Source organism: Atta colombica, unplaced genomic scaffold (genome assembly GCF_001594045.1).
Source record: "Atta colombica isolate Treedump-2 unplaced genomic scaffold, Acol1.0 scaffold88, whole genome shotgun sequence".
NCBI lineage: Eukaryota > Metazoa > Arthropoda > Insecta > Hymenoptera > Formicidae > Atta > Atta colombica.
Genome location: NW_017259581.1, coordinates 1,409,828 through 1,432,307, shown reverse-complemented (window position 1 = coordinate 1,432,307; position 22,480 = coordinate 1,409,828). Strand labels below are relative to the sequence as shown.

The 22,480-nt window shown below is 36.3% G+C and overlaps 1 protein-coding gene across 6 annotated transcripts in view; it reads left to right on the top strand.

Annotated features, from left to right (window-relative positions):
- The window catches only part of LOC108693171 (cerebellar degeneration-related protein 2), a 48,098-nt gene that overhangs the window by 22,995 nt on the left and 2,623 nt on the right, over positions 1–22,480 (top strand). For 2 of the 6 annotated variants that reach the window (XM_018201979.1, XM_018201980.1), the window contains 5 exons: positions 19,010–19,122; positions 19,382–19,530; positions 20,176–20,377; positions 21,087–21,355; positions 21,551–21,704. In XM_018201979.1, the coding sequence (XP_018057468.1) occupies positions 19,010–19,122; positions 19,382–19,530; positions 20,176–20,377; positions 21,087–21,355; positions 21,551–21,704 (887 nt within the window). Of the gene's footprint in view, positions 1–9,136; positions 9,176–12,505; positions 12,881–13,988; positions 14,556–16,921; positions 17,767–19,009; positions 19,123–19,381; positions 19,531–20,175; positions 20,378–21,086; positions 21,356–21,550; positions 21,705–22,480 lie in introns of those variants that run through there. The other 4 variants (XM_018201977.1, XM_018201975.1, XM_018201978.1 and 1 more) reach the window with 4 other exon arrangements.

The following is a 22,480-nucleotide window of genomic DNA, read 5'->3' as shown; positions in this document are numbered from 1 at the left end:
ATTAGTATTATTATTATTATTATTATTATTATATTAAGACTCTCGAATTTTAAACAATACAAAAAGATAAATGTAGACTAATAAGAGTCAGCGACGATAAACGGCGCAATTATTTAGTGAACAATCAATAATCAGATATTGGATTGATGTCTTCTTTATTTTGAATGTTTCGAATCTTCTCTTTGGAGTTCTTCCTCAAGAATGATACAAGTATAATTAGCTCACATATCCATAATGCTTAAGTCACTCGCAAATTGACAAAGATGCAACGTTGTTAGTTATGGAACATGAAGCATTGCACTGAAGCTTTGAACATATTAAAAACTTAAAAAGTAGAAATGTTAAAAAAATATAAAGATCACACGTTTTTAGAACACACCGTGTATGACGTGTCACTTAGATAATCCAATATTATTGATTCATTAAATAATTACATCATTTATCGTTGCTGACTTTCATTAGTCTATACTATATTTCTTTTTTCGAATGAATAATTTCCTAAGGCTCGGTTCCACGAAAAACCCTTTAATAAAAATGTGAATGAAATTTTGCAGGGTCTCTAGTTTCAGCAAAATCACGCGAGAGAGAAAAATATGTTGTTGGAATTTTAGTTGAAAATGAATGAATCAGAATTTTCTGGTTAAGTTTATATTGAAATTTTAAAATAATTCTGATTGAATTCTGATTAATAAATTGGAATTCTCTAGTTCGTCCACTTCCAACCGGATATTTTTCTTAGTTCATTATTTTTTCTCTTTCTCTTTTTCGTTTTATTTTTTTCGTATCTCTTTCTTTCTCTCTTTTTCTTATTTTATATATTCTCGTGTTATTTTAAACTTGCTTTAATATTACTTACTGTAACATTTCTATACTCAGTTTTATTTTCTTGCTATTTTATTTTCTCTTGTAAACTCTCATCGCTCTATATGTGGAAGTAAAAGCGATAGTGGATACTTTTTTAAACCTATCGGCTTGAAATTTATTGGTGCAGTCTATTGAAGCAAATGTGTTGAAAAAACGTTTGTTTCTCGAAATCATAAAAACTTATACTACGGCTTTCACTTCTTCATATGTAATGATTCTGGTTGTTTGTACGTTCTTAGAGGGCTTGCCCTATAATAATAATCAACACTTTGGGCAGTCCGTTCTTATTTCCAGATTGTCTTAAATAATGTCTTAAGATGCTAATACGATCCTCTGATTGGCTCGTGATTTCTTAAGACTATCTTGAATATAAGATCTGACTACTGAATACTGGCCTTTATCTATTCATGCATCTTTCTTTCTCTTAGGAATTGCTAAAAAGTAACAGACCAATCAAAACTGACTGTCACACATTCAGATTCTTATTAGGAGGTCTCTATTAGGTTTCACCAATGTAAGATTTAACTTTCGTCTCGGTTTAATTTTTTCTACGAATTAGAAAAGATAAATTAATAAAATAATTCTAAGAATAATTTTTCTAAATAATTTTAAGAATAATTCTAAGAATAATAATTCGAAAGAATAATTGTAAGGGGCTCTGCACAATAAAAGGAATAGGAAACAGAGAACAGAGAATAAGAATTACAACCTATCAGAAATCATATATTGTGGAATATATTACAGTTTCTGATAGGATGAAATTCTTTTTCTCTATTCTCTGTTCCTTTTACTGTGCGGAGCTCCTTAAAATTCTAATTGTAAGAGATACACAGAAAAAGATAAACAGTAAGTTAAACCGGGATTAATTTTACGTTGGTGGAACCGGGCCCTAACAAAGATCCGTTTCCCGCCTCCGCAACTACGGAGTAACGTAACCGTTACATTCGTCGATAAAATTATTTAACATTGTCTCGATAACGCGGTATGAATCGTGAAAGAGAAGGAGAAGAGAACCTGTACGAGAGTACAGACCGTGAAGATAGAAAGTCGATGCAGGTGCACGACTGGAATATAGCGTTGATTGGCGTATAAACCTGACAATATCCCGCGTAATTACTCGTCTCTTAAGCCGACAAGTGTGATAAACTTAGATATTATCGCGCATCCAGAACTCGTCCCGCTAACTGTCTCTTTGCGCGAGAATTATTACGGTGATAATTCCGGTGTCGTGTAAGCTGCGTCACGGCCAATGGTTTGTAACATTCCGTAACTGCACTGACCGCATGCGTCGATTTGTTGTCTCTCTCAATAAATGAATAAATAAATTCCTCCTTATCGTCACAAAGAATGACGGCCTCCTTTGAGAATTTCTCACCGAATGTCTCTTTCTCTCTTCTTGTATTTCTTATTCCTATTTTTTTTATATAATTCAAATACTTTACTCTTTGCTGTAGATTTTAGCAAATTTCATAATTTTTTAAATAAATGCATGTTTTCTTTTCCTCTTTATCTCTTTCTCTTTATTTCCACGTGCACAGTAAAAAAATACATTTCATATTTATGTTGGAAACGGTCCACTCAAGTTCTTGTTAAACTTTGGTGTTGAATTTTCTTATATATTCGAATGTTAATTTAACATAATGTGATTATTTAGTTTGTGTTAAATTGATATTCAATATTTCTTAGTATCAAAATAACACAATTTATGAGTAAGTGAATAAACAAAACGTCTAAATAATGTACGTTTTAGGAAATAAATTCTAAGAGTAAACAAAATATGTATTAATTTAGCGTATAATTGTTAATTTTACTGAGAAGAATATGCTTCTACGATTTGTTTACAATATATTACCTTTTCTCTGTTTATCTTTTTAAATATCGTGTTATCAACATATTCAATGTTAAATTAACATAAATTTGGATCGTTCGGAACACGTGAAATGTTAAATTTAACACAAATTTTCCAACAGTGTGTCGAATTACGACTGACCCGGTCTATCCCAACTATACATACTACGGTCAGACTACGGTCTGACCCAAATCACATCAGTCGCGCCGCCACGCCGGTCTCTCTCGTTGACCGCATGCACCTCCTAGTGAACCGCGGGCGACGCAATTATATGCATTCATCGCGGGAAGATACTGGCTATTCATCGCGGATTTCCTGAACGGATCGGAGTTCCCTCGTTACTATTTATATACATCGAGACCACCGGTTGCCGCGCCGCGCCGCGCCACGCCGCGCCACGCCGCGCCTCGCCTCACCTCACCTCACCTCACCTCACCTCACCTCACCTCACCTCACCTCACCTCGCCTCGCCTCGCGCGGATGTGGGCGCGCGTTTTTCTCGCGCCGGCTCTCATCGGGAATGGGTTAATACGCGTTCACTGGGTGAGCGTACGGTATGCGGCATGCGCCTGTTGCATTCCCGCGGCGCGTTACTTCGCACATACTTGCATACCTGTTCCAGTTTCCTGGGCGTGTATATCGCTCGCCTTCCCCTCCCTGGAATCCTGACATATGATGGAAGGGAGGAAACGGAAGATCTTACTACGGTAAACCGCGCCGCGCGCGATTGAGAAAAGGCGCGGAGTCGCGGCCTCCCTTTCGAACGCGGTAATACCGCGACGGGTATCGTTTCCACGTTCCATCACGCGAGACGTGTACGTATGTACGAACATACACCGCGCGCCAGGTTGTTACGTCAACGCGAAAAGGCCGAATGTGGAACGAATTATAAAAATCTCGTAACGCGAAGGTCACGCTCGGCGTACCGCGCGAGATCGTTGCGCGAATGAAAAAATTATGCACGTAATACGATACGTATACAAAATAGTGGATTTATCGGCGCTTCTCTCTCTTGTGTTTTATTCTTTTTTTCCTCTCCTTTATTTGCTGCCTTTTGCGGCGAGGAGACAAGTCTCTCTTTCTCTCTCTCTCTCGAGCATAATCACTTCGTGTCCCCAACATCGATTATTCAGATTGTATGATCGCTTTGACTCGATATTTACTCAGGGAATGTCTCGGCGTGGAAAAAAAAGAGAAAAATTCAGATTAAGTGTGCATGGAATGGTAACGCTTTCTCGCCTCCTCGTGCGTGGAAAACCAAAGTAATTTTCGTGAGAGTAATTTACATTTCCGGACGATGTTTAATGCTGCGCCAGTTTCTCGACTCTTTCACGCACGATATCGCCATAAATCAAAAGTGGCATTAACTACAATTAATTTCACAAGTTTTTCTCTCGTCGCGATTCGATCCGCTTCTTGGATGCGTTGATTTTAGAATATTCGATCGGACGTCGGTTTTGTGTTGGAACATTAAATCCATAATGTCAAATTATACCCAAATTGAATTATTTTTTATTATTTCTCCAAGTCGTTATTGCTTCTACCCAATATGTTCAATATATTAATTTAATTAAATGAAATTAAACAATTTAATTCAAGAAAATATTGTTTGACTCAAATTTGATTTATTAAATGCATACATCAATATGACGATGTTTACTTTGAAACTAACTATAGTCTGTGATTCAGAAATGGATTAATTTACATTTTGACATACATAGAAGTTAAAAATAACAAAATGTTATTTAACTTAAGGAATTGGATTATAATTTGCTTCTTTCATATCTAAAGCAGTCTACAATAAAGTGTTTACAATGAATTTTAAGACATAAAACTTAAGTTTTAAGTCGCAAGAAATTCTCATATTCGATTGCGATGGGCTAATTTCTTGCTGCTTAGAGTTTAAAGCTTAAGTTTTTACGCCTTAAAATTTCATTTAGACGTCGTTTAACAACGGCATTCGAGGGCATGTATATGAAAAAAAGAGAAAGGAATCTATAGCTGCAAGGCAGACTTTTCTTTATAAAATTCCATGTTCCATAATTTCACGTTCATATAATTTATCTTGGTATTATTAGGCTCATTTCTCTCGTTACCGGCGACGCGTGCATCTTCGCACGCAACGCGGGTCACTCGTATGATTTTTGTCGACCACGCACACGCGGCGACTCTCCTCTCTCGACTCGGTTCGGATACCATCGTGTCACGCACGATGAATACAGTGATGGTACTCGGACGCAAATTGTTACGGTTGTTTTTGTCAGAATATCTAATTGTTGGCAAACACATCTCGGAGGGATGTGTTAGATTTTATCCCAAAACGGAAACAATTAAAGTACCATTGTACATCTATTATTCAAATCTATTATTTGTTAAACAGTTGATGACTCTCTGCTGAAATTATACGTTTCAAGAATGCATTTCTCCGTAGTCATAGATATTTTATTTTCTACAAGTAAGCGTATTTGCATTTGCGAGGATAGGTCCATAACTTTGCTTTAAGAAGCCTTAAGTTATAAGCCGAAAGAGATTAAGTGACAATAATTTTTATCTTCAAACTGCTTTTGCGGTTAAAGTCTAGACTTTAACCGTTAAACTTAAGCAAATTGAACAAAATTCAATCCTTATGGCCTAAAAGCATAAGTTTTGTGGCCAATATATCGTCACTTACAATTTATAGCTTACAGCTTATGGCCTCTTAAAGCAAGGACTTAGCTTTATGAAACGCAAAGACAAGCAACTCTATAAAGCTAGCAGAACCAAATTGGACTTATCAGAATTTTTAATACTCATTTTCTATTAAATTGTACCATTAATGATAATTTTGTATCATATGCCATTTTGAAAAAAAATCGTGATAGTGCTAGCTTAATATTAAGCAGACCCAATTCAAAATAAAAGAAAAAATAATATCAGAAATCAATATGATTGAATTTATACTATTTTATATTGCCAAAAACAATTATTATGTATCATTTCCAAGAAAATAGTGGCGCTATTAATTTAATATTTAAGTTGGCAGGACTATAAAAAAAATAACACAAGAGCAAAAATTAACACAATTGAATTTGTATTAATTTGTATTTGAAAATAAGTTAATATTGTAAGTTAATATTGTACATGTTTTCTCTTTAAAATAACTTATTAGTAATAATTTATTAGTAATTAAAAGTAATCCATAAAACATTTTAAGATCTTTAGAATCGGACTTTTAATCTCTTAAAATGGAAAATTTTCCATTTTTTTGTACGATTAATGGTTTCAACGATATAATTATTTAAATATTCGCATGAGCAACGTTTTTTGTAAATTTATGCAAATGTCATTATAAGCATCAACAACTTCACAAAAAAGTCACATTTTTTACGCGACGCACGTGTCTCATGCGACGCATGTTTTTCTGTAGAATATGTATGTTAGCAAATAAATAAAATGACGATTCGAAGGTGCCCGGTTTGCCGTGGAATGTCTTACAGATTGTAAGTATATACTAATAGTCATTAAGGAGAAAATATTAGGTATACAACTTTGCTTCCGCCGTTTTTTTCCGAAATTCGAGGCTTTATTGTAAAAAACTGGTTATACATTTATGATTCAAAGTATTGTCCATCGCTGGCCACTATTTTCTCCCATCTTTCGGGTAGCGTACGAATCCCGCGTCGAAAAAACTAGTCATGTTTTGAGGCTATCGATCCAATTTTTTACTTCTTCATAAGACCGGAAGTGCTGGTCAGCCAGGTCGTGTGCCATTGATCGAAACAAGTGATAGTCAGAGGGAGCAACGTCTGGAGAATACGGCGGGTAGGACTTCTCATTTCAACGTTTCCAAGTATGTCTTGACCACTTTCGCAACATGGGGTCGAGCATTGTCATGCTGCAAAATCACTTTATCGTGTCTCTCGTTGCATTGCGGCCGTTTGTCTTTCAATGCTCGGCTCAAACGCATCAATTGCGTCCGATACCGATCGCCTGTGATTGTTTCAGTCGGTTTTAACAGTTCATAATACACTACGCCGAGCTGGTCCCACCAAATACAGAGCATGACCTTGGATGTCAAAATCACCGTTCTTGAAGCGTTGAAATCACTCATGACACGTTCTTTCACTAATAGCGGCCTCACCATAAGTATTTGAGAGCATTCGATGAGCCTCAGCCGCAGATTTCTTCATATTGAAGCAAAAAATTAAAACCTCCCGCAAATGACGAGAATTTGGCTCGTAAACTGACATTTTCAATCGAGAATAACTTTATGATGCAGACACAAATCGACTAATGTTTCTATGGGGTTATGTTGACAGATGCCCAAGTTTATTGTATGACGTCTATGATCTATTTATTTCGACCACCACTTACCGCTAAAGCCATCTATAGGAAAATGGCAGAAGCAAAGGTTGTACACCTAATATAAAAAATATTAACTTACTTTTAATGGTACAAATTAGTACAAATTCAGTTGTGTTAATTTCTGCCTTTGTTTTTTTTATGGTCAACTTAAATATTAAACTATTATCTCTGTTTATTAAACTATCATCACTGTTTTTTTGGAAATGACACATAATGTATAGAATTGTTTTTGGTAGTACAAAATAGTACAAATTGAATTGTATTGACTGTTGATATTATTTCTTTTTTTTTTCTTTTATTTTGAATTGGTCCTGCTACCTTAATATTAAACTAACACCGTCACGATATTTTTCGAAATAATACACTGTACAAAATTATCATTAATGTTAACAATTTAGTACTAAAATGAGTACTAAAAATTCCGATAGGTCTAATTTGATTCTACTGATTTGGTAGCCTCTTTCGCAATTTCATGAAATTGAAAAAGATCAAAATACACTGCAAAAAATACTAAATTTTAATAAATATTTATTTAAATATATTCCAAAGTAAAGTAAGTATATTACTAAAAATGTAAACACATATTTATTTTATACAAAAATCACTAAATTTGATTATCTTTTTTATTTAGTAAATATTTATTTAGTAAATATTTATTGTAAGCAAATGTTTACTTACAACTGTTCAAAGAAATATATATTAAGATTTAGCAAATTGTTTTCATTCCAAAGTTCTAAAGTCCTCATTTTATGCATGTAGTCCGCGTTTACTGGACAGCAATGGTGCATCGTGCGGTAATGTACCGTCCCACGCAGATCTGCGCGAATTTTTGTGAAAGTAAAAGACCCGAGTGAAGAATTCAGCCGGTACCACGCGTGGCCGAGTAAATCACGTTTGGCACACTGACTCGATTTTACACGGCATCGCGCGAACGACCTCCCGGCAGATCCGAGGATGATGTTACGTGTTCGCGTGTTGCGTTAATGGAGACTATAGAGATCGGCGAGAAAAATAGCAATGGAAAATAATGGCGATCTCCGGACGGCTCGTTGTACACGCGGTTATTATTTCTCGCAATCGCTATGCGTGGGAAGGTGTCTGTCGTGCGAAGAGGATGTGCGCCGCTAACGAGTCTTTCTCTTTATTGCAAGACATTTCGTCGACCTCCAACCATAACGAAGTGCCAAATTATGCGACGTATTCTCGCGCCCTAGCTCCGCCTATTATCCTGTCTTTCTATTTTTCTCTTTTAAAGGAGATACAATTAAATTCCGAATCGGCGCATGGAAAATGATGTGAACAAGTTTTCTAATAGAAAAATTTCCGGTAAATCGCGAATGTGTCTCGAGTACATCTTTAAACATAATAATCTCACAAAATCTGTAAGTAAAAGGACATCCTGTGTGCACCAAAGCAAACCAAGTATCCGCTCATACGATGTTAACTAGTGGATTAATTATCGCGCGCGCTCAAATGATAATGCCTCGGACGTGGAAATCAAATTAGCATATCGCGGAGATAGTCATCTCATCGCTATCCAGCGATTATATTCTATGGAGACTGAACGTCTAATATCCTGCATCCCGCAACATTACCTGCAGGGCATCCCGTAACGTTGACCTTCTTTCTCATATTCTTCGTGCACTCGGAGATACTTACTATGTTTCTGATAGTTACAGACTGCGGCACGATATCGATACACGTTATCTATGATCATCCCGCGATGCATGAGGGCATTCTACAAGTTGTTCTAGAATCATTTCCCGTCTCGAGCTTGTATTGAAAGAACTGTTTGATATGAACAACTACAATCTTATTGATATGTGAATTATCAAAATTTGATCATGTTTTAATTACAAAATTATATTGTTCTGATCAAAATTTCGTAAAAATAATAAAATTATAATTAAAACAACACAAATTAGAAATTAAAACAACAGAATTTTAAATAATAATAATTCATATATCAACAAAATTATAGTTATTTATAGATATTATCAAATTTTCAGTTTATGGACGCAGGAAATTGTACGAATTCACTTTCAAGGTCTTAGTTACTCAAAGATTATATCCACAGCGATGTTCCAAAATACTGTGGAATGCGTTCAAGAATTCAAGGTACATTTTATCCTTGTTGTTTATCAAATGGGAAGAACGATTTTGATCAAGTATCTAAAAATAGATACATCTGAAAATAACTTTGGAGGAACATCAAAATGTAGTTATATAGAATGTCAAACTGGTTAGAATGTTAAAATTTTTTTGCAGCATTGCTCTGAGCAATTTACTCATCATGCTTGAAATTCCTACGTATTATTTTGTGTGTAATTTGACAAAATTGTTTTTAGATTTGTATCTAGTTAAATTTTTAGATATTTTAGTCTTTTCATGTGGACCCGAGTGAATTAAATTTCTAAAATAGCCCTGAGTAAGAAAGTTAACTCATAGATATTCATAATTGATTCGTATTTCAAGACTATCTTAAGTAATGTTACAAAATGACATAAATAGATCAAAGTCAATATTCAAGAAAAGAAGAAGAAAAAGATAAAGCCGAAGAAAATTCTTAAAATACGAACCAATTATAATCGACCTATAAGTTAATAATTCTTTTACTCGGAGTATAGAGTTTTTGGAATGTAACTCAGGAAGTGAATTTTTCTCGAAGAGAATTTATTTTGCGGAACGATATCAATATTCTTTCCTGTGCATATGCATAATTTCCTTTCTTCCTGCGTCACGAAGCGCAGTTTACGAGGTACTTCTCGGAGGACGCGCACATCAGCATGCAAGTCGTCTTTCCGAGCAGAATCGCAGTCGAGCCTCTTTTCTTCGCTGATCCTCGAGAGGAGTTCTCGAAGAAATCTCGTCTCGCGATGACTTCGCGTCTTATCTCTGCTTGCTCGAACCTTATTTATACATACAGAAATTGGCAGTTCTCACGACGCGTCGTCACGTTAATTGCTTAGGCCAGATGTACCAGCTAGAGATTCGCAAGAGATATTACTTCCGCTTCACTCTCGACGTCCACACGACAGCGCGCTGATGGAAAAAGACGATGTGAAATCGCCGTGAAAATCCGGGCAAAAACTAACACGACGACGGTTCCGTTCGCTTTCCTCGCGATTTCGTTCCGTTTAATGCGAGACAACTTTTTCCCAATTAAATTACGAAGGTGAAATAGAGAGAACGACCGGCTATGGGATGGCCTTGAGCGATAGGATTAATTTGACATGTAGATTAAAGAGAAGATTAAACTTCTCTACTTAGCCTTTCATTGCTCCTGTTGTAATACCATTTCTATTATAATGAGATTAACTAGTTACGGGAGTAACTAGTTAATCTCATTATAACAATAAAATTTGCTACGGTAGATCATAGTTAGTTGATTGAACAAGATCGATCGTTTTACCTCGTCAGTAGTCGTTTAATCTCTCCGTTGTACACTGTAATGTATAAATTTGAAAATATGCATTATTCGTTGAAATTATTTAATTCTATCGACATAATAATGTATATGTTGGAAAAATAATCAAAATTTTGAAAAAAAATTAACTATTTAGTATAAACTTTATATAAAATACACATGAATTGAATTAAAAAAAAAATGTTTTAACATGATTCCAATAAAATCAAGTCTGAAGAGGTTAAAAGCTGACGAAGATACACGCAATACCGGTTACGTTTTAATTGTTAATAGAACGAATGCAAGATAATGACTGATAATTATGTGTGAAATAGCCAAGGCCGGCCGTTTTTTCGACGATCGAAAGTACTGAAGTACTTTCACTCGGCTTCCGTTGGTATTGTCGTGAAAGAACACATCCGGTGTACCTTCTTAGTCTTCGCTTTTTTCGAAAAAGAAAAATCTCGATTGAAGCGCAAACAGTCTTTCGAAGCTGCAAACAGTCGGACAGTCTCAATGGATAATCGTTCAATGATATCAGATAACGTAGCTTCAGAGCTGCAATTTAAGAAGTTTGCGCTCTTAGTTCTCATGTCTTTCCTGAGGCGATACAGGTAAAAGGCCGCTTTAACTATCTCGCGGCTGTTTCTCAGAGGGTTTCTCAGGGGCTGAAACTCAAGTCAGAGAGCTGGAAAGTGCGGTTAAGACGACGCAACACGAAGACGGATACACTCTCGCCTATATATTGAATTTCCTTCACCAGGTAGATCTCGTAGTTTCTGTTTTGTGTAACAGAATTGTGTGTAGCAGAACTGCATCGATATTTCTGGTTTGTTCCAGTCTATGTAACTCGTCGATGACTTCGGGATTGATCTTTTTGTACCGAAAGTATCGTATACATTTTACTGTAATAAATGTATATCCGCTCAGGGATAATGTGTAATTATAAATTATTCAGTTATTATTACACCGGTAGTTGTTACCGTACACCGTGTCGAACCGCGGCTATGGTCAGCTGTGATCAGGAACTTCGTTAAATGTCAGTCTGGTGAACGCCAGTATAAAGGGCCGTTAACTTCAGTGAGTGCACTTGAGGATTCAGTAATAAAAATGCTGGTGATATGAATATATGAATATTTAACGAGCGCAAAGAATATTTTAGTATAAAGTTTTGTGCGAAATACGTATTTTTAAATTATCTTACGATCAATAGAATAATAGTTTCAAACGTTTGTATGCTTTTCACTTTTCTCGTCAATATAATGCGGTGACATATAATTTAAATCCTTGTCTGATTTATCCGAAAAATATTTTTACTGTGACACTTTGGATTATTCCAATCCATGATAGACATCACAAAATTGATTGTTTAAAGTCATTAGTTGATACACGGAAAGAATAGTTTTGCTAAAATATCTAAAAATTTAGCTGCATTGGGGAAAAACATTAAATTTTAATAAATATTTGTTCGAATAGTTCTGAATAAATATTTACTAGATGTAAACATATGTTTATTTGATACAAAAAAACATTAATTCGATTTAATTATCATTTTTATTAAGTAAATATTTAGTTAATAAGTAAATGTTTACTTAGCACTATTTAAAGTCAACTTTTAGTCAATATTTTTAGTCAATTTATATATATTATTTATTATATTATATTTATTATTATTATTTATTTTATTTATTATTTATTTAATTATATTTAGTCTATTTTTTTGTCAAAATAGATCTGAAAATAATTTTGTTGAACCTTTAAAATAATTATAGAGAATTCTAAGCATCGATGTTAATACTGGCAAAAGATTCAACATTTTGGAACCTTTGTTCCAAAGTTTGAGAGTCCTATATAATTATTTTGATGGCCGAAACAAATTTTTTTCTGATGAGTATCTAGTTAAATTTTTAGATACTTCAGTAGCACTACTTTTTCCTTGTGCAATACTGAAAAAAAATTCGAAAGTTTTAAATCCCTAATTCCTTCTCTTTCCGCACGAAATTCGTTTTCGCTTGAAATTTCACGTGTGTATTCTCTTTCAGTACGCTTTCGACGACGTCGTTGAACCTCGGGCACCTCGCGCGTCGTTTGAATGTTTTACGCTTGGTCCGAAACAATGCTGGGAACACAGCTCACGGGATGCCTTAACATCGCGAATGCAACTGGCTCCAGTTACCCGTTTGGCGAAAAAGACGAAGAAGAAGGAGAGATCAGGCGAGAGCGAGCAGGCGGACGCATGCATGAATGGCATCGTGCTACCACGATTCAACTGGGACAGATATTCGAATCTCGTGTGTTACGTTCGCCTTCTCTCCACCTACACGTGTACTCGTACCTACCGCCGCGTCGACATGCACTTAATTATCGCATTTGCGATATTATCGCTTGAGGAACGCGAAAGTCGGAGGGAAGCTCTGGTAACCATCAACCAATCCGATGAAATCGAGTCTGACCTCCGATGTGATTCCCTTCTTTTAGTTATCGACTCGATAATTGAATCTTATTATCGTTTTTCTAAAAACCCTTCTAATCAGACTCTAGCCAGATTTTAGCTATAACTAAATTTTTAGATATAGTTATTTTTAGATATTCAGATCTGTATAACTATAGTTTAACCCTCTTAAGTATAATCTTAAGATATCAAACCAATCATATCCGTAGTCATTTATAGGCTTTCTACAATAAGTCATTATCTAAGCTTTAAGTCTTAAGCCATAAGAAATTGATCAATTACAATTGAATGTGAGAAAAATAATTGATTTGATCAATTTCTTATGGCTTAAGATTTGTAGGTAATGACTTGTTGTAGAAAGCCTATTATATTTAAGGCTTCTTTAAATTTATTTTCAGATGCTCTAAGAATTATTTCATTGACTATTGAGTATCTAAACTTTAAGGAAACTTTAAGTACAAGGTCCAACTACGATTACTCTCTTGTCGTGTTAGCATTTTAAGAAATTACTTAAATTTTTAGATATTTTAATAATTTTTTTTTTTTTTTGAGAGAAGGAGAAAAAGATGTATGTTATTTCGCTCTGATCAAAAATTTAGTAAAAAATATCGGTCCAATCAGATTGCTATCTCGTGACCAGATTTCGATCGGAGGATTCCTACATTTTTCAAGAGAGCAATATTTCGTTGCTTTCAGTTTCCCACTTTCGTTTCGCTTCATGCGATATATGAGTACTTATCGCAGGGTGTGGTGCGGCTAATGAACTAGTATCGAGACACGTAGGCGGAAGAGTTTGTCTAACGAAGCGAACACGAAAGCGACAAAAGTCGGAAACAACGTTCTCGACGGTTCGAGAGTTGACTCGAGCGAAATAACTCGTCTGGACTTCTCTTTCCGCGAGGACGTGTGCGGGAAGCTGATCGGCGTGATATTTCGACTGGAATATGACCCGACGACCTCGGAATAGAATCTAAACTCCCCCTCACGTCGGATACTTTCTCTTGAGAATGTTCCGGACGAAACGTTATTAATCTCTTCATCACTGACGGGCGGCGGAGGTGAAGGAGGCGAAAAAAAAACGGAGATCTATTGTTTTGAACGGTGCGCAGGTGCATCGGCTTGACCTTTCGAGCGCATAAGGAAAGTGCAAACCTTCAAACGTATAAGCCAAGTTATCCGGTGCTGTATCGGATGTATTACGTCGCGCGGAACAAGTTTCGAGTACCGCAAAGTGCCTCGCGAACGCTCTAATTTGACTATCGCCGGACTATCCTTTTTCCGATAACACTCGCCGTTCCCAACATACAATTTATCTACGTGCGCGTAAACTCGCTGGCGTTGAAAAGAAAGAAAAAAAAATATTAATACTATTGCGCAATCTCTTCAGCCGGTGTAAAAGTGAGACTTTCACCAGAAGCGGTAACGAATTGAGAATCATTATTATCGTGGGGGTTCCCAGTACAGGTACGAGGACTCCATGAGGGTTAATCACGACGGTGGCATTAGCGAATGATACTTGTTACTCGTAAGTTGGCTCTCCTTATCCAATCATTTCTAATAATGATATCTCGCAAATGTAATGATGAGAACGATGAACTTAATTGGATTCTGCTGCAACTTCACACGAAGAAAAAGCTTGAGTAATTTTCTTATAAAACTATAATAGTAAAAATATTTTGACTATTTTTGCCAGAAAATAAAAATACCGAAAGTGCAAAGTAAAAAGTACATTATAATATAATTGTAGTAAATCCATTCAAGTGATTATTATCTTATAGTAAAGTAATTCATACTATTTTCAGGCATGAACAACTTTCAAGATTTTATATACTTGTATTTTATACAAGTATATAAGATTTTTATCGCGCAGTAAAATAAATTTTATCAGCACTAAGGCAAAGATATTCGATAAAGTGAATTTTATGGAGAAATGACGGTATATTTATAGATTTATTTTAAAATGTAAAAATACCTTACAATACGACTGTATAGCAATCGTTTATTTATTAGAAAAGTGAGTTTTACATAAATTGGCCCTCTGTATAGATCTGCCGATTCCGCAAAATTTACTAGAATCTAACGCATATTATATGATGCGATTCGCTGCAAATGCTTTGAAGCATTCTTTGATCAATTCAAAAAAATCTTTCTTCTGATTAGCCAACGAAATATTTGCAGCGTTATGTGAATCGTATCAATAATAATATAAAACTTTCAGAGTGAATTATCATTATTAAAAGTGAAATTTCTCACTCTTAAAGATTAAAAATTGAGCCATCTTCTTCAAAACTCAGTTGTCACTCTTTCGAGTGAGATTTTACTCCAAAGAATTTAGAGAGTACTTTACATTTTTCTTTGTATGCGAATCTGCATTTGCAATAAGATGACTATTTCCGTAAAGCAGCGAAAAAGGACGAAGCGAAGCATTTTCTGGACAAACTCATCGATTTCTCGCGTACCACTTTTCCCACACATAAGCATATGAGCTGCATTATGCGTTTCCTACGCGAGAACGGCTTTTGTTGTTAATAAGCTGAGGCTTAAGGGTCAACGGAACACGTCGGAAATTTATCATCTTCACTTACTTCTTCTTGGATATACCTACCTACACCTCGTACATCGTTCGCGCGATTCTTCCTCGTAACGGTTGGTTTACCACCGACCGTGTCATTAAACTGACGTAGTGGCGAAACGTCAAAAGCGAAAGAATGGAATTTCCTTTTTTTTTAACTTGTTGATCGCGATACGGCAGGTAATGTCCGTCTCTCGTGATTGTGCGAGTAACGAGGGCACTGGGCCGATGTTTTCGGAGGTCATCGCAACGTGAGGTTGAATTGATTGAGGGTTCATTAGAAACAATAGGATTTGGATTCGTTCCAAAACAATCAGATAGGATACGAAATGTATAAATGATTCACGAACTTCGGTAACGAAGCGGGATTGTCCGATCTGCACGAATGTTCGTAAAATGTACAAGTTAGATGCCATCCTCAAATTATTCTGCAAATTCTCGTACATTTTTTGCAACGTTTCAAACGCTGTTCAACAATCCTTTCTATAGAATGAGTCCCAGACAACATACGGGGAAAGCTATATAAACGCGTATGAATATTTATGTTTATTCTACTATTTTAACGTTCACCGTGGACAGTGAACGTGTCAAACGACATCTGATAAAACTTTTACATGTCACGTATTGCCGATTGTTGCATTCGCCATTATGTCCAAGTGGATCAAGGTTTTGTCGATTATTAACGTAACGTAACTAAACATTGATACGCAGGAACGGCGCGGCTTAATCGCTGTTATTCGTCTAGTAGCATCGGATTAATTAATATTACAACTTCGAAACAATGAAACGACCATGATGATTAGTCTTAACGAAAAAACTTGCTCGTCATCCTTCGAGCTATTGTTAGTGAAGTATATTGTTGACGTTCACGTTTTATTCATCCGATCATCGTGGAAAATGCGAAGGCATTCTCTAACAGTATTTATAATCCGTTCTTATTTTAAGATCGTCTCAAGTAATGTTTTAAAATCCTAATACGATTCTCTGATTGGTTTATGAATGAATCTTAAGAATATTTCCGAGTTGAAATTTTAGTCCTACTTTGAAGCTCAATAAAATCTTATAAACCTATTTTTATACTTAAATAAATAGGGCCTCTTTTAATAATAAATTTACTTATCTTCAGCTCTTTTATTTAGAAAACTTCTTTTGAACTTAAAAATAGAAAATCTTGCAATAACTGCCATTTACAGACTCAACATAGGAGCTCAATTCATTAGATTAGAATCTATTATAAATTTCTAGAGTCTATGTCACCTTTAAAGTCTGTATACGTCTTAAAACTAAGAAGAGACGGTCTTAAATATAAAACTATGAATACTGGCCTTTGATTGATTCATGACATGTTAAGAGTGTACTTAAGATTTCAAATATAAGATCCATCTGTAAATATTGTCTATAAGTGAGCTTACATATTTTATATTAATTTTCAAGCGAGCGATGAACACGACGATTTTTCTCATTCATCACCTGTCAGATCACCCTGTCTCGTCAACCTACAGCCCCCATTTCCCTTGGTGGGAAGATATGCACGCACGACGAAAGATTTTAGAAGTGGGACACCTTCTCTTATCGCGCCGGATCATCCCGTAAACGACGGTAACGAGCCACGTAGAAAGGCAGAAGGGAAAGGATGAGGATTCCGGAGTGAGAGTACTGAAAGAGCACTTAGGGGATTTAAGTGCTTCCGAGAGAGAGAATGACGAAAGATTTGATTTATCGTTACTTGTCGGAATAATCAGAGAATGAACATTTTCTTTATGATAAATTTAGCGCTACTCTCTCAAAGGTTAATGTTCCTCCCGTTTCAACGGGGTTCAAGCTCAGTCCAAGCGTCAATGCGCTTCGGCGCTTATCCGAAATTCAAAACTGCTGAAAAGTGGCCGGGTAGTAAGATCCCCTCTCGATCGAAATGACGATATTGACGATGTGGAGAGACGGGGGCAAAAGTCGGGGCCTGAAGCGTAAGAAAGAAAAGGGAAGGGAGACGAGCGCGAGAAAGGAAGGAGTTGTTGGATTACCGCTCGGTGGGCACACGACGTTTCGATCGAGTTGGCTACCACACAGCCACAGAAGACCGGCTACCTCCGACGGAACCGGTTGTGTGTCAGAAAGGGCAACGACGGGAACTGGCAGGTTCCATCACGAGCGAGTCATGAGCGGGCAAAGCGTGGACATGGTCTGGGACCCGCAGACCCAGACCAACTCGTTAGAAGGCTGGGATTATTCTATCGAGCTCGCGTACCTTAAGAGTCTTAAGGGATCCTCCTCCGAAAGTAGTAAGTAAGCGCGAACGTAAGAAGAGATGATTGAAATCTGTGCGGGAAAGATTGACGGTGTCATTAATATGTGGTGTTGTTGTGATCAAAAGGATGGTGTTTATTATGAAAGAAGTGATAGTTAGAGAGAGATAGATTATTTGCGATCTTTATTGTCGATCATGTGTCGAATTATAACTGTTGTGATTGAAGAACGTATATTTGGAGAAAAGCAGACGGCAACTGTATAAGTATAACAATAACTAATACATAACAATTTTATATTATTGTGTAGAATTAATTTACATTGTCGAATAAACTATCTTGTAATTGCAATAATTATATATACATTAATTCTATGTACATACAAAACTTGTACAGTTGTCATCTATATAATTGCTATTACTATATTTCTCTAAGTGTATAAAAAGAATAGAAAAGGCATCTTCACTAAAAAGATCTATAAAGATATATCGATAGAAAGAACGGTTTTGTTAAAGCATCTTAAACTTAGCTAGCTATGTAAGTACAGATCTGAAAAACTTTGTTGCACCATCAAAATAATTATGTAGGGCGTTCAAGTTGGTTGCTAATAAAATGTCAAAACTTTTGCAGCATTATTTACATCTTGAAATTCCTACATAACTATTTTGATGGTTCAACAAAATTATTTTCAGATCATTTCTCTATCTAGCTAAATGTTTAGATACTTCAAAATAATTCTTTCTGTACGTATCTGTTTTACTGCGCAGATGTTCAGTTCAGGAATCTGTAGGGAAACAATTTTGCGGCAATTTTATGCGGTGCTCCATGGCATTTAAAAGTATTTAAAAATCAATTAAGAAAATGAGAATTCCGTCCATGAACTTCGCGGGTCACATTGTTCCATCGCGACACCGAGCACCGAGTACTGCGAAACGGTAGCTCGGTCGTTTGCTCACCGCGAGAAGGTCCTTGGCCCTAGCCGGTGTCAGAATGAGGGAGTGCCGCGAGCGTGAAACAGCAACCTGTAACCGTCGCTCGGCAGGCTGCATAATTATTATTCGAAGCGAGCTCGGGACGATTTCGATTGCATCAACGTAGATATTCCTTGCGAATTCCCTCAGGTTCAATACGATGATCCGGAACTGAAATTATCGTTCACGCTTCGATTCTCTCTTCCCGGCACGTACTTATCAGAAATTCAATCCGGATAGATTAAAAACAAGAAATGCGCTCGTGCAAGAAAGCGTTCATGCAAAAATACGCCTCACGTTTTGTGCAGATCTACAGTTGGCGGCGGAGCTCGGCAAGACCCTTTTGGAACGGAATAAGGAGCTGGAGAACATCATCAAACTGCACCAAGCTACCGAGGAGGAGCAGACGCAAGAAATCGAGGTTACTATAAATTTTTCCACGAATAATTGTTTGAATGATAATTATTGCCCACGGCAAACCGGTTACACTTCAATTACTTTCTGATAATTTTACTAATAGCTTCCGCGTCTTCCGTATGGCTTTTTTGTAACGTATAAGACTTGAATAGCGACAATCGCGGGGCACAGTAAGAAAATTCGAGTTGTAACGATTTACGGAGTTGCTCAACCTCGAAATTGCACTGCTCGATGAATACGCGTGTTATTTGTTCGTTCCGTAGTACATGAAAAAGCAGATTGCCGCCCTGAGGGAGGTGAACAATACACGCCTGAAAGTCTACGAACAGCTGGAAGTTAGCGTGCAAGATCTGGAACGTGCGAATCATCACCTGGTGATCGAGAACACGAGCGATAAGAAACTGATCAAAAGGTAGGCGTTATCTTTTCTTCCCTCTTTTTTTACGCCATTTCTTCAATTGGCAAAATGATTTTCGAATAAGGAGGGAAAAAAAAGAAGAAAAAAAAATTAGCATTCTCATTCGAAAGAAATGTATCGCTTGATATTCCAGATAAGATTATATTAGAAATATCGCGGAAAAGTGCTGGCCTAACGAGATCTGTTATTACATCTTGTTAGCTTTGTATTGTATTGGCTACGTGAACCGTTCTAAGCTCACCTTTCTAAATGCATAATTCATGCACCGTCTGATACAATTAAAGTTCATGGAAAGTTATTAAGTATTATTTTCCTATTTAACACCATTCTAATCTTCCTAATGGAATCTATTTCTCTCAACAATAAACTTTTCTATTATTAACGATATATGATGTGTAATTCTGTCTGGGATTTCGGGGTCAACGTGCTTCTCGTACAGATCGGGTTCGACGCCTTGCGCTTTGGCTTTCCGCGATTGACCCGAAATTCCGGAGAAACTTCGCCGGAGACGCGCTGCGCATTTCTCCGAACGAGGCGACATTTCGAACAGATGTTCGGTCGTCGGAGAAATTGCGATACTGTGCAATGTTCTGCAGGAGACTCCTACTGATAATCATATAACGATTTGTGCGCGACCAGCCAATCCGTGACTATCGAGAATCTGGAAGTAAGATGCGAGGAGCTTCAGAAAAAGATTGACGACCTGACCGAACGACTGCGCCAACATGCCACGAGCCCGTCTAGGAATAATGCGCAACAACAACATCAGCAACAACAACTGCAACAGCAACAGAGTACCGATTGGGAAACTTCGGATACGCAAGGTGGCAGCGAGAAACAGGTACAAATGATTTCAATATTTCATGTAACATCCCAGAAACGCCAAGTACAAAATCGGGACATAAAATGTCTTCAAGATGTCTTTTGCAAAGAATCTATGGCCGGTATTCATAATCCGTTCTTATTTCAAAATTGTCCAGCAAATGAGATGGATAGTGAAATGGATTCAGATTTTAAGAAATATTGATTCACGAATGTTAAAATGAATGCTTTTCAATTCTGAATACATTTTTATTCATTTATAGGAATTGCATGGAGCATATTTCTATGCTTTTCAATTTAAAAATAATATTAGTTTTTTCTATGCACACAAACACAATTGTGAATACTGTTCAATTCAAAATTTTGAATAGGAAATGCAGTTTTTCAATCCAATTGCATCTAATTGAATCCAATTAAATCCAAAAAAAGTATTCGCTATTTAAAATATGCATTCGGATAGAAAAAAATTCCAATCCATTTTAATTCATTCTCGTTTGCTGGGTGTCTTAAGTAATGTCTTAAGACATTAATACGGCCTTCTGATTGATTCGTAACTTTTTAAGACTGTACTTGACAATCTTGAACATAAGATCTAAATATAAATATAGCGGCCTAAGACGCCTTTCAGATGTTTTTAAAACATTTTATGTTCATATTTTTGAACATGCGTGTTTGATTATTCTTTGCTTTCCGAGTCTTCAAGAAAGGAATTGATATTTTTTGTTCAGAGAGCTGCCCCGAGTTCATCGAAATCCTCCCAAGAGATAATCGAAGCTACTGCGGCGAGTGACGAAGAGATGACCACACTGCTGACGCAACTACAGGACGCTCGTAATCAAAGGGCTAGGGAACAGAAGAAGGTATCCGAACTCAGTCATCAGCTGACTACCTTGTTGCAGGAGAACAGCGCATTGGAGGAACAATTAACGGAGTGGCGTAATAAGGCGCAAGATGTAAAGAGTCTGCAAGACGAGATTAGCACCTTGGAGGAAGTTAGGTACGTTCTCATTCATTTCCCTTTCTTGTAGATCGTTCCATATACTTAATTAAAAGCTACATCGCGAAAAGAAATTTATCTTAATATAAATGAGAGTGAATTGGAACGTAAAAAATTGCGTGTTATCGGCATAAAATTTTGCATGAAGATATCGACATGACAATATTTATGAAACAAGTGAAAATGTCTTTACAGACGAGGTCAGTTGTGCGGGCGTTGTTTGCGCGGCATGGACACAAGGACGCACGACGAACTTTCCATAATGCTAGATCAGGAAGAGTATGACGACATAAGCATGGCCGAGTCTTTAATCAGCGAGAATCAGCGCGACTCCGAATTGACTGTACAGGTATTTCTTCTTTTTTTTAACATTGCGAACCACTGTTTATCAATCTGTTTGCACGAATCGAATCTCTTCTTTTGTTCGAGTTTGTCGTTACAATGTCGCTTCTTTTGATCAGTTATGCTTGCCTAGAATAGTAATTATCTTTTATCTGCTTTAGGAAGTGACAAACTTTACGAAATCCAAGCCAAAGACAGAACATAAATGGTGTAGTTCGTTGTTATGGAGGATATTTACTTACACAAAAGTGCCGTTATTATTATTTCATTTTTCCGAAGCAATTGTCTATGTTAGAGCCCATGTCATTGTTCCGATATTGCTCGCGCCTTTTCAAATACCGTTGTTTATTCTGCGTAAAATGTCTCTTATTGTTTTTAAACTTTGGCTATTCAGACATCAGAAATCAAAAATTCTTTAACTCGATATAGAAGAAGCGTAGAAAAAAATTTAACCAATTCCCACACAGCATACTTTATTCAAGAGACATTCTACAAACCTTAAGATATTGAGAGAACATAGGGCTGTCCTCTGAATGTCTTTAGGACGTGTCCTTGGAAATCTATGCTGTATGACATGAAGATAATCTCAACTTCCTAGGAACGATGAAGATTTTAATACATTTAAAATTTTAAAATTAACTCTTTACTATTGTATATAATTACTATTATATGTATATATAATTAATGTTAATATTTAATAAATTTTATTTTAAATGATATTTTTTCTTGAAATGTGTGACGCGCAAGTATAGATGTACATAATATTTAATAATATATATAATA